The sequence below is a fragment of the Thrips palmi genome, unplaced genomic scaffold, assembly GCF_012932325.1.
Source record: "Thrips palmi isolate BJ-2018 unplaced genomic scaffold, TpBJ-2018v1 HiC_scaffold_10, whole genome shotgun sequence".
Lineage (NCBI taxonomy): Eukaryota > Metazoa > Arthropoda > Insecta > Thysanoptera > Thripidae > Thrips > Thrips palmi.
The window spans coordinates 15,347,944-15,360,893 of record NW_023144621.1 but is presented as its reverse complement, the minus strand read 5'-3'; the positions used below and the strand labels follow the sequence as shown (position 1 = coordinate 15,360,893).

Genomic DNA, 12,950 nt, shown 5'->3' with positions numbered 1-12,950 from the left:
TTCGGCAGTGCAGTGTCGCCCGGTCGCCGACGAGGAAGCCGCGCGACGCCTGTCCGGCATCTCTCAATTTCATGCTGCGCCAAGTCACCCCGCCAAAGTGCGAAGACACCCTCTGCTGTCTCTCTCGCACCCCTGCGGAGCACTGCGGAGCGCCCCTCGAGTGCGACAGAGACAGAACGACTCTCACATCGCTTGGCAGTGTACTGGGTGCAGCGGCGCATGGTCCTTAGGCGCTTTTGGAGTTGCCCGGCGTTGCCCGGCGCTGCCCGCAGTCACGGTGCGATGCTCGGCGGGCGATACGGGGCCGGCACGCCGGCATTGGGTAGCCGACCGGGTAGCAGGCCGGGTAGCCTAGTCAGTGTCGACGGGGACGGCCGGGACGGCCACGCTAAGATACGCATAGCGCACAGTAACGCACAGTAGCGTCGGGGCCGACTCCGAAAGCGCAGACTGCTTGCTGCGGAGCGCTTCCGAACCGCTCTCGACACGCACAGTGGATTTGCCAGAAGACCGGTGGAGGCGCTCAAAATTCTAGACGCGTTTCGAGCTCCAGCGTCGCTATATAGGCCTCGAACCGAGCGTGTGACCCCACCAATGGATTCCTCGTTCGGTGAGCAATCCATTGGCGGGGCCACACGCTCTGTTCGAGTCCCATTTAGCGACTCAGGAGCTCAAAAGGCTTCTACAGTTTTGGCCGCCTGCCCCACTGTGACACGCCACTCGTCGAGTGTGGAGTCTAGCGGCCCGGCAGCGGCGCCGGCGCGGAGGAGCAGAGTCGCGAGCACGCCGACGAGCACGTGACCCAGCAACAGGCATGCCGTCGGGGCCTCGGCCGGGGCCGTCCACTCCACTTCATAGACTGCATCAAGCACTGCCAGGCACGCAACGGCAGTCAGCGGCAGCCAGCCCTCGCCCCCCTCGTTGACGGCTGTCTCTCTCGCACCCCTTCGAGCCCCTCGGGCCCTGCGGCACGCCCCGTGAGTGCGACAGAGACAGAGCGAAGCAACGAGCAACGACCCTGCGGAATCAGGCGGCTCTGCTGCGGCGGACACATATTCAATACTTGTCCCTTCGCTCGGCCCGAATGGCCCGCATGGCCCGCTCGGCGTTAGTTCGGCCTTGACCGACCGCGGGACCGCGCGCCGAGGACAGTGGTGTGGCCGGTGGCCGGCAAGGCGGGCACGGCAAGGACTCTAGGCAAGCGCCTGTGGGTAGGCAACCCATCGGCCGCAAGGGGGTGGGTGTCTTGCCGCACCCTCTCTAGCGGCCTCCCTCCCTCGGCGCGGTCCCACACTGGCATTCATACGTTCAGCGCAGAGTGAGGACCCTAGTGTCCTTCGAGGCCCCCCACCCCAACCTTTCAAAGAAAACACATCCTGGCGCCTGCCAATACCGGCATCGCATCGCGTCCATCTCCACTCCTTTCGTCGCTGTCCCTCTCGCACTCGTGGGGCCGTGGGGCGCGCGGGGGGAGTGCGAGAGGGACAGGGAGACAGCCTGCAGACTCCGTGGACGCCGCCGTGTCCTCGGCGTCCTAGGCCAACAAAGGGGCGCCATCCAGCGCTATCGACCAGCGGGTAACGCCGCACCGGCCAGCGGCCACCAGCCGGCCAGCCTTATGCACGCAGCAGCGGCTGTCTCTCTCGCACGCCCGTGCCAGGCCGTGGGTGCGAGAGAGAGAGCGAGCTCGGAATCGGCCGGCCGGTGACGTGGCCGTTGTGCGAGGCGAGACGCCGATTTGCGACAACCCCCCGCTTCCACCCTCCACCCCCCGTCGAGGCCCCCGCTCCCGCGGCACCCCCCCCCCCCTCCTTCTCCTTGCGGTTTGTAGGGAGGCTTCCCGAGGGGCTGCTGGCCGTGCTGGCCGTGCTGGTGCTTAGAGGCGCCGCATTACTCCAGCCAGCCCCGCGGGATTGCGTCTGTGACGTCATCGGTGCGTCGCCGAAATGTCCGGAAAGGCTGATGCTGCAGAGTCGCTAACTCGCTCTGTCTCCTGTCACGTCCACGTGACAGAGCGACCCCAGCCAGAATTAGGTGTTTGACGACGTTGATTCGACGTAGAATCGATGAAAAATCCATCGATTCTACGTCGAACCGATGTCCTTTTGAACACCTAATTCTGGCTGGGACTCGACTCTCGGGAGAGGCACGGCTGGAAAGAACGAAGATGAAACCGTGTCGGTGGTTAAAAGGCGCAGATCGCGGGGTGTCCGATCCGGTGCGATCCAGCGCGGGGTAGGTTGCGCCATGCCCCCCCCCCTCCCCCCAACAGCCGGTCCAGAGCGCCGATCGCACAGCCGCCCCCGCACTGCGAGGGACGCCCCCCTTCACTAGAGTCGAAGCTCCTCGGGGGACGAAATCTACAATCCACGCAACTGGCATCGAGACCCGGGCACAAGCTGAGATGTCGCAGGACAGTGAGCCGAGTTGCTTGTTAAAATGACATCCTTTCGGCATTTATTTTTTTGAAAGACAGGTTCTTAAGATTTTAATTTGGGAAACGGTTTAAATTTGTTGTGACTTGGAACGAAAGAGACCTGTTTGGAAATGTCGACAACCAGCACCATCTCACGGGGGACGGGGGTTGAGATCTGGTAATAATGCCACGGGGGGAGGGGTAGGGGGCGTTTGCAGCCGCCTCTTCTCGAAGGCGTCCGATATGCACGACAGCCTCTCGATTTCCACCGTTGGTCTGTTGAGGCTCAAATTAAATAAATATCACGCACAACAAACAAGCCGAATAACACAAATAGAAGTGAATGTGTGAGACAGGGGTGGCTAGCAGACGACATGTTTTGACATGTCCTTGTCATGCCACGAAATGTTTCGTTCAACTACTAGACAGACCGAGCCAAGATTTACCCAACAATTTTCGAAAAAAAAAATGAAAATAAAATAGCTTCCTAAAGTTACTGAATGATGGGTCAAGACCTTTTCAAACAAAATACGGCAGACACACTATTGCGCCAAAAGAGACGGACTTTGGTGATGGGCAAAACACGTCTGTTTTCGCTCCTTACCTTCGACATGATGCCTCCTCGGATTGCCTTATTCCGACCGGGTCATCCCACTAAACTTGTACAGCACCTCACGCAACCACTTCACTTGGCACGGGACAAAAGTCATTCACAAACACAGAGTAGCGCATCGGGGCACACACTAACCCAACCTCATCCACAGTTCCGTCACAACAAAACACAGATGTGCCAACAGCGGCACCGGCCGCGCATTTCAGCCTCCAGCCTCGCGGGAGTTTCTCGGCGGTCCGGGCGCAACACCAACGGTGCTCTACACCACCAACGAGTACCCGCGCGCGCAAGTAGAGTACCGAGACGGTTCATTCATCGGGCATGTACCAGACATGCTTCGGTAAAGGACTGACTGGACTGCCAGCGGATCTTGGTTCGCGGGTCATGCGAAAGAGGGCGCGCTGGGGTGGATCAATATCTAGCCACCCTGCCCACCCCTTCCTGCTGCGGCCCCCTCCCCCTCTTCGCGGCTTCGCGGACGACACCCCTCCCCACCCCTCCTCCCCGGCTGGCTCGCTGGCTGGGACCGGAGAAGCTCTGAGCAAATCTCTTTAAATTAATATCCCAGAAGTTGTGATGAGCAGCTGGCCGGCATTCCCTCTAGAGAAGAAAATTGTGTTGTGTCCAAACTGTGGCGAGAAAAAATAATAAAGAGAGATAGGCAGAGAAATTAAGGCAAGTCGAAAGTTTGAGACTTATTTATTTCCATTTGCTTCAGTTTATATGCAAAACGTTCTTCTCAAATAATAATAATAAAAAATATTCACCAGACTTTTTGAAAAGAGAATCAATTAATTTGACAAAAAATGTAAGTCTATGTACAAGCCACAGAACAAAAATAAAAAAATAAAAAAAAAATAAGGGGGTTTTAAATTATTACACAAACACTGCTTTGTGGAAACAAAAACAAAAAAAATAGTAAAGAAAAACCAGCAGTATCCTATGCAAATCTATGGGATATTATTTACCCCTGGCTATCGGCTATTGCACCAATGACACAGTTGTCAGAAACATCGAAAGCCAGAACATCAACTCATCCACTCACATTTTAATCACATCACATGAAAAGAAGTGCTAATGTACATCTGCCCTCTACCTCCTCCACCAAACATTCATTTTTACAAGTTTCTTTTCATTTACATCGAAATAATTACCAGACAAAATTGCATCCAAACACCAATTTCAGGCACAGCACCTAAACTTTTTAGTTTTATTCTCCCTCTGTTTTCAATACATATACTCAGAGGAAGAGCTTCACACAGGAAACATCATTTTCAGTAAACGCATATATAAAAATATTTCATCCAAAACTTTGTGGACTAAGGAGTGCAATGTTATGACATTGAACCCTAAGAGTGCTAAGGCTCATTTCCTTTTTTTTTTTTTTTTTAAATGAATGCAAATCACAAAAGTGCATGAATACTTCGCATATTACAGATCTTTACAGCCAGTAATAAGTAGAAGAATGACTGCACATCAGTTATACATACATAAGTCTAGGCTATTTATTAAAATTCATACGCATAAAATGTTGAGTATGAGGACATTACAGAAAATTTTCAGCACCATGTGTGACAAGACACTTAACATATTTGTCTTGAAAATTAGTAGTTTGACACAACTTGTTTGTTAACTAAGATCACCACAAATCATCGCCACTTCAAAATGCTTCAGAAATTATTGCAGAATGGAAGGAAACAATTTGTTTTCCACCCTTCAGAAAAAGCAATTGTGTCAAACAGTTTTTCAAGAACGTACCAAGAAGCAATGTAACAGCTTTCTATTGAGTACTTCTCTTGTCTTTAGACTGAAGAGTTATGGTAACTAGAAATACATAGATTGCAGTTTACACCATTTAGTAATAGATCTACCATGCAGACCAACAGTCAATTTTAAGACCTTCAACAACTAATACAGTTTTTTACATTGTTTCACATTATTTAGTATTTGTACAGAATAAACAAATTTAAATGAAGGTAAGCTGAACTTTTATCAAAACTAAAATAAAATGAAATTGTGTACACAAAATGAAGATTGCGAGAAAAAGAACCTCAAAAGAAGTCTACTTCCTTGCAGAAGTAGGTAGTGACCTCATCAAAGAAAATGATTAGTTTCTCTAGCACACTGAACTACCAACCTACAAACATTTTTCTCTCTACTTGTTTGGCTTTTGCTATTAAAGAATACAGAATACAGTAGTGACAATGGCGCCCTAACATTATTGATGATAATTTTGAGTTAATAGATGGTTTAGTACATCAGGCAAAGTAATATAAATGGAAGACATTGATGTTGTGACTGTTGATGTTGTGACAAAAAGAGCAAAAAAAGACACTGACAAAGAGAAAGAGAGAGAGAGAGAAAGAAAGAGACAACAAAAGCTTCTGAGCTGGGCTTCACCACACAAGTCCAGCTAGAAGATATGTCAGGTGACCTCCATTGGCAGGGAGTTTGTCTTGCGTACCAACTGACTCTTATCTGAGCATACGTCTTCTGATGTGTCGTCACTAAAACAAAGAAGAATTCCAATATTTTTCTCAAAAATATATTTTAGGACAGTTCCCTTATAGCTCAGCTGTGTTGCAGCACGCACCTTTTCATCATATTTTCCCTTGAGGTAACCTTCTGCGGGACAGCTGCCAAGTTCACTTGCCTAATTAGAGTGGTGGCTGTCTCAGAAGTACTAGCGGACGGCTGGAGAATGTTCACGGAAGATGTTGCTGGTGATAGAGCAACTCCAGAAGCAACTCTAGCATGCTGAACCAGGGTTATTTTACGACTTAAGGCCAAGGATGTAGATGGACGAATACCCGCAAGATTACCACCAATATCTGCAACAGACAATAATAACATTTCCAGATTTAAAAGGTACAGATTGGCATAAAAAAAAGTACACAAACAAAAAAATTTTAAACAAAGAAATAAAAATTACTTAGCCAATTTGGTATACCTTAAAATTTGCAGAGATCTTGTGCAATGTCATGGATAACTATGTTATAAGTAGTTCAAAGGTCTATACCACTCTAAATAGTGTTCACAATTTTAAGCTATAAATAATGGAACATCTGAGAGTAATGAAGACTCAATTGTTTCATCATGAAAATTGTCATTGTCAGAGAAACAGATTGAAAATTCTGATGAGCAGATAGAAATATTAAAGCCTCCATTTATGGAATTAAAGTGTTCTGATAACACATTTTTAGCAGTCTACTCATCTCCGAAAGTCATCAGTTCTGACAAATGACATAAACAAACTACAAAGGCCAGAACAGCCAAATAGCTTCCCAATACTTTCCTAATAGCAATCCTGAATGAAGAGGTAATCAGTGAACCTGGATAACGAAGGTTCAGCTACATAAGAAGCGAAAATAAGGCATAGGTAACAAAATATTTTAGGAGAAAATCCAAACAGTTAAGATTGAAGTAACATAACACAATAAAACGAACAGATAACCTGTCTAACTACAGTGAAACCCGTTACATCGGAGCAGCAATTAGCATATTTCTATTTGCATCAAATCTTTTTTTTTGTCTGCGGGAGATACATAATTTTAACATGGGATTTTTTATTTGGGTATCAATGGATTTCACAGCAATTAGTCGTGAGGTATGTAGTTTGGAAGCATTAAGGCAGTGTTCTAAAAAGAGTGACTGTACACACATGCATACAGTTGCAACAGCCTCAGTCTTTCTAGTATTAGATAAAGCCATACATTGGTCTAAAGGAACCATTGAACAAACAAAACAATAGTAATAAATATTTTTTATTAACCTTACCTCATTACAGTTTTTACAAAAATAGATTGCTCTAGGGTTGCCAGCATTTTGAAGGACAAGCCCTTTATCAAATTATGCCTTAATATTTGTACACTGTCCTTCAAATCACTTGCAATCCACAGCATTTAGTACTAATTTCTTTTCTTTTGATAACAATGATATACCATGCAAAATGGCTGCTACATGCAAATCATAAAAACAAAATCCATATGGAATTTAGAAAATTGCAGGATAAAAGCTTCAGGGAGTCAGCTATAACTGCTGTTTCATCTCTTCTGAGGGTAAGTATGCACAGAAAGCACAAAAGAGGGATGAATAAAGGTTGAGAACCAATATGATTCAACATAGTAGGTACGTACACACATGCAACCAGAAGGTAACACAGCAACTTTGCGCTTAATGTAGATATGCCAACACATGCATTCAAAGTCGGTTGACTACAAATACTGCCATCTTAGTATTATCTGTACAAAGGTATAAAAAAGAGGGTATTGACACCAAACTGCAGCATTGATTGTAAACATTATTTTGCAAATAATATGAAACTACAAATTATATTTCACAGAATAAAATCATTTTTTTCCTTTTTCAAAGAAAAATATACTTTATAATGACCACAATGAGATCAAAATTCAAGTTCATGTGATAAGGAAAGAAAATAACTTGGCTAGGAAAGTTTCACAGCTAACCAAGTCTTGAAATACCTAATAAAAAAAGTTCTCAGCCTCCATGTTTCACTCAAGAAGTCATTTTATTACTATTATAATTATTGATAGAGAAATGGCTCTGTCAGAGTGAACCACAATACTGAAATTGACTGAATTTCTAAAAACTTGGCGACCCGAATTATAAAAGATTTCAAAGATGAAATGTCAACTACTCTATCACTTTCCGCAAGTTACAAGTAGAACAGTGAAAACAATGCAAGGTAATTTCACCACATTTTTTTTTCTTACATAAATTTCATGAGTAAAAAGTGCATGGCACTGTTAAGTTAGTTTATCAAAATCCGACTACAGTGTAATAATCACCAAGAACTGTATTAACCATTTCAGAGACGTGAACTACAGCTATTATCAGGAACTTTAGTTCCATCCCATGAAAACTTTACAGAGTGATGTCAATTTATAAGCTCAGTTTGGGATTAAAGTACCCTATGACGGACGAGGTAGATTAAGTGGGGTGGAAAATCATTTTAAAAACATCAACAAATGAACAGATTTAACAGGGAGTAAAAAATGATCACGCTGTTCTTTATGAGAACTGCTACATTAATTAAATAATGCTACCTCATGGTAGGTAACTTACATTCAGCAGAAGCTGCTGAAGGTAGAGGTCCATTGCTGAGGATAACAGTCGATGTTCCAGCCCCGGCTGTTCGGTGAACTCTGCTGCCAGTCACATTGTCACTATGGTTCACTACTACCACTGACCCTGAACTCTTGCTACCCACATCAATGTGGTTCCAACTCCCATTACCAGTCAAACACTGATTCAATGAAGTAGATGGATATGGTGGTGGGGGATTTAGCCTTGACACTGATACACTTTTCCGAATATTTGTCTCTCCATTACTTTGTGGTATTCCTCCATTACTATTATCACTGCTATCGCACATGAAGAAGGCGGAACAGCCAACTTGAGGAGGTGAACATGGCCTAATGTCTCCATTCTCACCACATATTGTCACTTCTTGGCTGGGACCATTCAGTTCTGGACCATCTTTTACAACATAGATCCCAGTCCGTTGCTTATCAGATTTGAAAATATCTTTGTCACTTTTTCGTGACAACAAAGCTGATAAGGTAGAAGTGTCAGATGTTACTGGGTTTGCTGACAACCCAGTCACACCAACTTGAGGTCTCTTCTTTGTGGGCGACACAAGATCTGAGACAAGACCATTTCCTCGATCCCAATCCATCTTCTGGTCACTTAAAGAGGTGGGCTCTGTGCTTTTCTGAAAGCCACAATCTTCTGTCACAAAGTCTTGTCCCAACATGGATATACCACCAAAAGTGGGGAAAAGGTCATTACAGTCCAGCCTATCAAGGTCTAATTCCATAAAAGTACTGAAAGGACACGATTCACTTCCTGGTGTTCCACTTTCAACTTCTAGAGTGACAGGCCCTTGCCTGACCTGCAGGCCTTGATCTGCCACACTCTCAGCCAAATCCTCTTCCATCTCAGAGTCTTCATTATCTTGCTTTGGTGACATCTTGGGTCTAAAGTGCAACCTGTTAACAAGAATGTAACAATCAAGAAAACAGCTGAAGGTACAAAAGTACCAAAATTACAAGATTCATGGAAGAGAACGCACCAATCTGCCTTAATTTCACTAAGAATTTCATTGTTATTGTGATTGGTACTTGATGGTGCTACACTGGAGTCTTGGACAGTAAAGTCCAGAGATCTCCAAACATCGTCAAGTTCTGATGGCTCTCGATCCAAAATAACTCTGAAAACAGTTGACATGTTAACTTCACATATAACACAGTGGAGAGCACTAGTAAATAGGAAATAGACAGGGCAAAATTTTGAAGTACACTAAACACAAATTTTACCTTCCCCCTCTGCCCAGCCTTCTTCTCGCAAAGCCTATACATCGAGGTTTTGGTCTATTGATAGAAGTTAGACAGTATCGATACCTTCGATCAGCTGAACCACCTTCTTCCTGGCTACACCATGGCCAATTACCAAATTCACCAGGAAGGGGCTGAAAATTAATTTTAAGAGTGAAAGATAACAGCAGGAAATTTTAAAGTGACATTAACTTGAGGTCTCACTTACTGCATGATAGTTGCATGCTGGATTTCTTCTAAAGGCGAAGGGGCCCTCATCTTCATCTTCCGCCTCAGGAGTGGCATGAACAGGACTAACTGTTCGCATACCTGTGCTTGAGGTGTCCTCCTCTGAACTACCCTGGGTGCCGAGATAACCATCGAGACCTCCACGACTTCCTGTGCCAGTGCCTGCACCACACACAGAAGAGCCAGCTTTGTGCTTTCGCTTCTTGTACTGTCTCTTTTCCTTTCTCGGAACAGCTTCGTCCTAAATATTCAAAACCAAGGACATTACAAAGAGTGGAAATCATGAAAATACCTCCAAACATTTCAAAACTGAATGAGAGTGATTGAATGATCATGCAAGATCCCATTAATAGGTACAATAAATAAAAGGTATTAAAGCCTTTCTTCAAAGGAAAAAAAAAAGAAAGGCTAGATGCAGAAATAAAAATGTTAATTTAAACAATTTGGCAGCTTTGCATTTATTTATGTTGAGCTAATTACGAAGTAATAGAAAGATAAGACACTCCAAGCCATTCTACACCACCACAGTTCATCCAAATCACCTTGATTGGAACCTTGTTGGTCCAAGGGCTGATGCTGTATTGATTTGGGAAGATTGGAGCAAATGCTGGGCGAGGATGCTGGTAACTCTTGAGGGCCGAAACCTCTGCCAATAACTGTCCACTGAAGTCTCCCGCTTGGTACCTGACAAGCATCGTAGAGCTTTCTAGAACTCTTTGCACTGACAAAACGAGCTAAATTATGTCTCATCTCTCTGAGCAAACATGCCAAGAGATGAGAACTACTTGCAAATAAACGTGAAACACACCTTTTTTCATACACTTCAATAGTTAGGTGGAGCAGTTCCCTTTTTGTCTTTTCACGTCTTTTCACCATTTCCAGAAGAGTAACAGCCCGGCTAAGGTCCCGCCGTAGCTTGAGCATCTTTTCATATGATGTTTCATCATTCTTGCGGTTTTTACGTGTTTGCATCTTTTCTGTTCGTCGTCGAAAGGCAAGATACGGATTGTTTGCAGCAGCTCCAACTCTCAACTCAGTCTTCACAGTGGGAATAAGAGGGCGTTGCTGAAAGTTTAAACAAATTATTTTAGATAAGGTAAACGGCATACAATGCAAATAATAAAGATTGAAACAACAAATAAAAATTACCGTTTTCAATCTCTTTTCCAACCAATAATCGTATACAGCTATGATAAGGTCATCATCTTCCTTCAGGAGAGACTTTGCATCTGGAAGAGTCACAACTGACTGCCCACTACTTTTTTCCAGACGATCCAACATCTCTTCGAACTGTTTACAAATAAAAATAATTAATACGCAAGTTCCACAGTGTATAACTTAGAAAATATTGTAAAAGACACACCTTCAGAGGTGTGAGTTCTAATTTTTTGGACTGGGCCTTGATCCACATTTCATCTTCTGAATCCATGTCGTAGTCTGGAATGTCCTGCTCCATGGTAAATGCTGAAATTCAAGAAGATATTATTAACATATTGTTAACTATCAATTGGTTCACTACAGTAGATTAACCAGAGAAAAACAATTTACTTACGTTGAACGTGAATAAGTTGCCTGGGCGCTTTGTAATTGGATGGGTACATTCGTTCGTATACCTCGGTCTCTCCCATGTTTTGCACCTCTGGAGTAGGAATGATGAGGCCAGCACATATTGCCCTTTGTAAATGATGCTCCTAAAAAATAGTCAAATAAAAGCGTTAATTCACACATTTAGGTAAACATTGTCAAGAGCTAACTTCTATGAAAGAAACGGCTGAAACTTAATGGGATTATAGAAGTGATTTTCGGCGCTGAACACAAATGAAATCTTTAACAGCCTACTAAAACAGTAAAGAGTACAGTGACAGACCTGTACCATTACCTGTAATTTAATTGTCCAGATGATAAACAAACGTAGGTCATAATGAAACAAGGATAGATTTAAAGAAAGTTAGAAGCAGTAGGTAACAAAATTGGGCTAATACTCAGGTTTGAGGTTAGCAAAGTAATTCAAGGGATACTTGAACCTGAGTATGTAAACAAAACAAGACAATGTAAACAAATCTGAACTGGCGGCAATAAGGTAAAATCTAGTTCGAAAATAAAATGTGACGATTTTAAGCTCATTTTCAGATTTCAAATGAACAGGTTTATTGGATTAAAAAACTAAAATGGACAATACAACATAACCCTATCTGGTCAAAATTTACAGTAGCTTGGTAGCCTAGGCTGAACATTTTTTTAATGAAATGTATCGTTGATCCCCTTATATGTAAGGGTAAAATTGTGTCGGGGAATAAAAAGAGTAGAACTTTGTTTATTTTTAGACACCTTGAACCGCTTTGGCGAGTAACTGCGTCATTTTTGAGGAATCTAAATTGATGAGTAGCTTTGAAAATGTAGGATTGTTGGGTATGGTTTCTTTTTATTTTCCCTCGTAAAAGGGGCGGTGACAGCACAAATCACTGCTAGAAAAACCTTCACAAGGCTTTACTAGTCAGTTTTCAACCTTGAAAATCAAGCTTCAAACTATATTTGGAAGAAAAATTGAGTTTCAAGTTGGTGTATTTGTCAACCGATGCTGCTCCCCGCGGCCTAGCCTGTAAGGCTTGTCATCCAAGATGGCGGCCCAGTCACGCTTCCAGCCAAGTTCCACCATTAAAACTTACACTTTCTTCCTCCTTTTCCATTCCGCTGGGCATTTGAGGGACGGCTCTATTTATTGCCGAATATTCTGGCAGGTCAGGAACCTCCTCTGCCATATAAATCGGCAAGGGCTTGGACGCATCGAGCGCCCTAGCCCTGAACGAGAGCTTGCTCATTTTTGTTGACAGACTATCAACACATTGAACACCAATTTAAAAACCTCTTGTGGGCCGCTTCTTAGGGCCCCGAAGGGTTTAAACCCTTCCGCAATTAAACCTATGACACTCTTAGTTCGTCCCCATCTTGACGGTTAGCGTTCACTCAGTCACAATATATAAAATAACACTTTCAAACATGAATGTAGGACTCGTTTTCACAGAAGGCATCATGGCGGATCCATGCCATTCACTACCAAAATGCAATGCGCGGGAATCGACGCACGTTGTCAGTACTCGGACTCAAATGACCGTCTTCACGAATACTATTTTCACGATATCTAAAGAAGTAGTGTGTGTCTGCTATCGAAGTGGATTGAATGAAACTTTGCGTAATAAAAGTGGTTTGCCGAAAGCAATGCACTGGCCAAGTCCTTTAACCATGACAACTAAATTGTGACTTTCAGCTGCCAACTTGACTACTTCCGACAGCAGTTCGGAAGGATGACCACCGCTGCTGAAAAAGTTGCCCACCGCTC

At 44.0% G+C, this 12,950-nt stretch overlaps 1 protein-coding gene across 1 annotated transcript; it reads right to left on the bottom strand.

Moving 5' to 3' along the window:
* Positions 1-3,905: 3,905 nt before the first annotated feature.
* Positions 3,906-12,864, bottom strand: LOC117653770 (enhancer of polycomb homolog 1). Its single transcript, XM_034399659.1, has 12 exons — positions 12,280-12,864; positions 11,166-11,304; positions 10,977-11,077; positions 10,763-10,903; positions 10,422-10,678; positions 10,156-10,297; positions 9,594-9,854; positions 9,368-9,519; positions 9,124-9,261; positions 8,115-9,040; positions 5,623-5,860; positions 3,906-5,536 (listed from the first exon to the last, which is right to left on the bottom strand). The coding sequence occupies exons 1-12, from the start codon at positions 12,430-12,432 to the stop codon at positions 5,455-5,457; spliced, it is 2,730 nt and encodes a 909-aa protein (XP_034255550.1). The 5' UTR covers positions 12,433-12,864; the 3' UTR covers positions 3,906-5,454.
* Positions 12,865-12,950: the final 86 nt, after the last annotated feature.

What these genes read in the sequence shown, in the direction of transcription:
- LOC117653770 (XM_034399659.1), bottom strand. Translation starts at nt 12,432, where the DNA reads ATGAGCAAGCTCTCGTTCAGGGCTAGGGCGCTCGATGCGTCCAAGCCC. An exon ending in TGGAAAAGGAGGAAGAAAGT is followed by an intron (nt 11,305 to 12,279) that starts GTAAGTTTTAAT and finishes ACTATTTTTTAG; the next exon opens with GAGCATCATTTACAAAGGGC. An exon ending in CCAACAAGGTTCCAATCAAG is followed by an intron (nt 9,855 to 10,155) that starts GTGATTTGGATG and finishes TTGAATATTTAG; the next exon opens with GACGAAGCTGTTCCGAGAAA.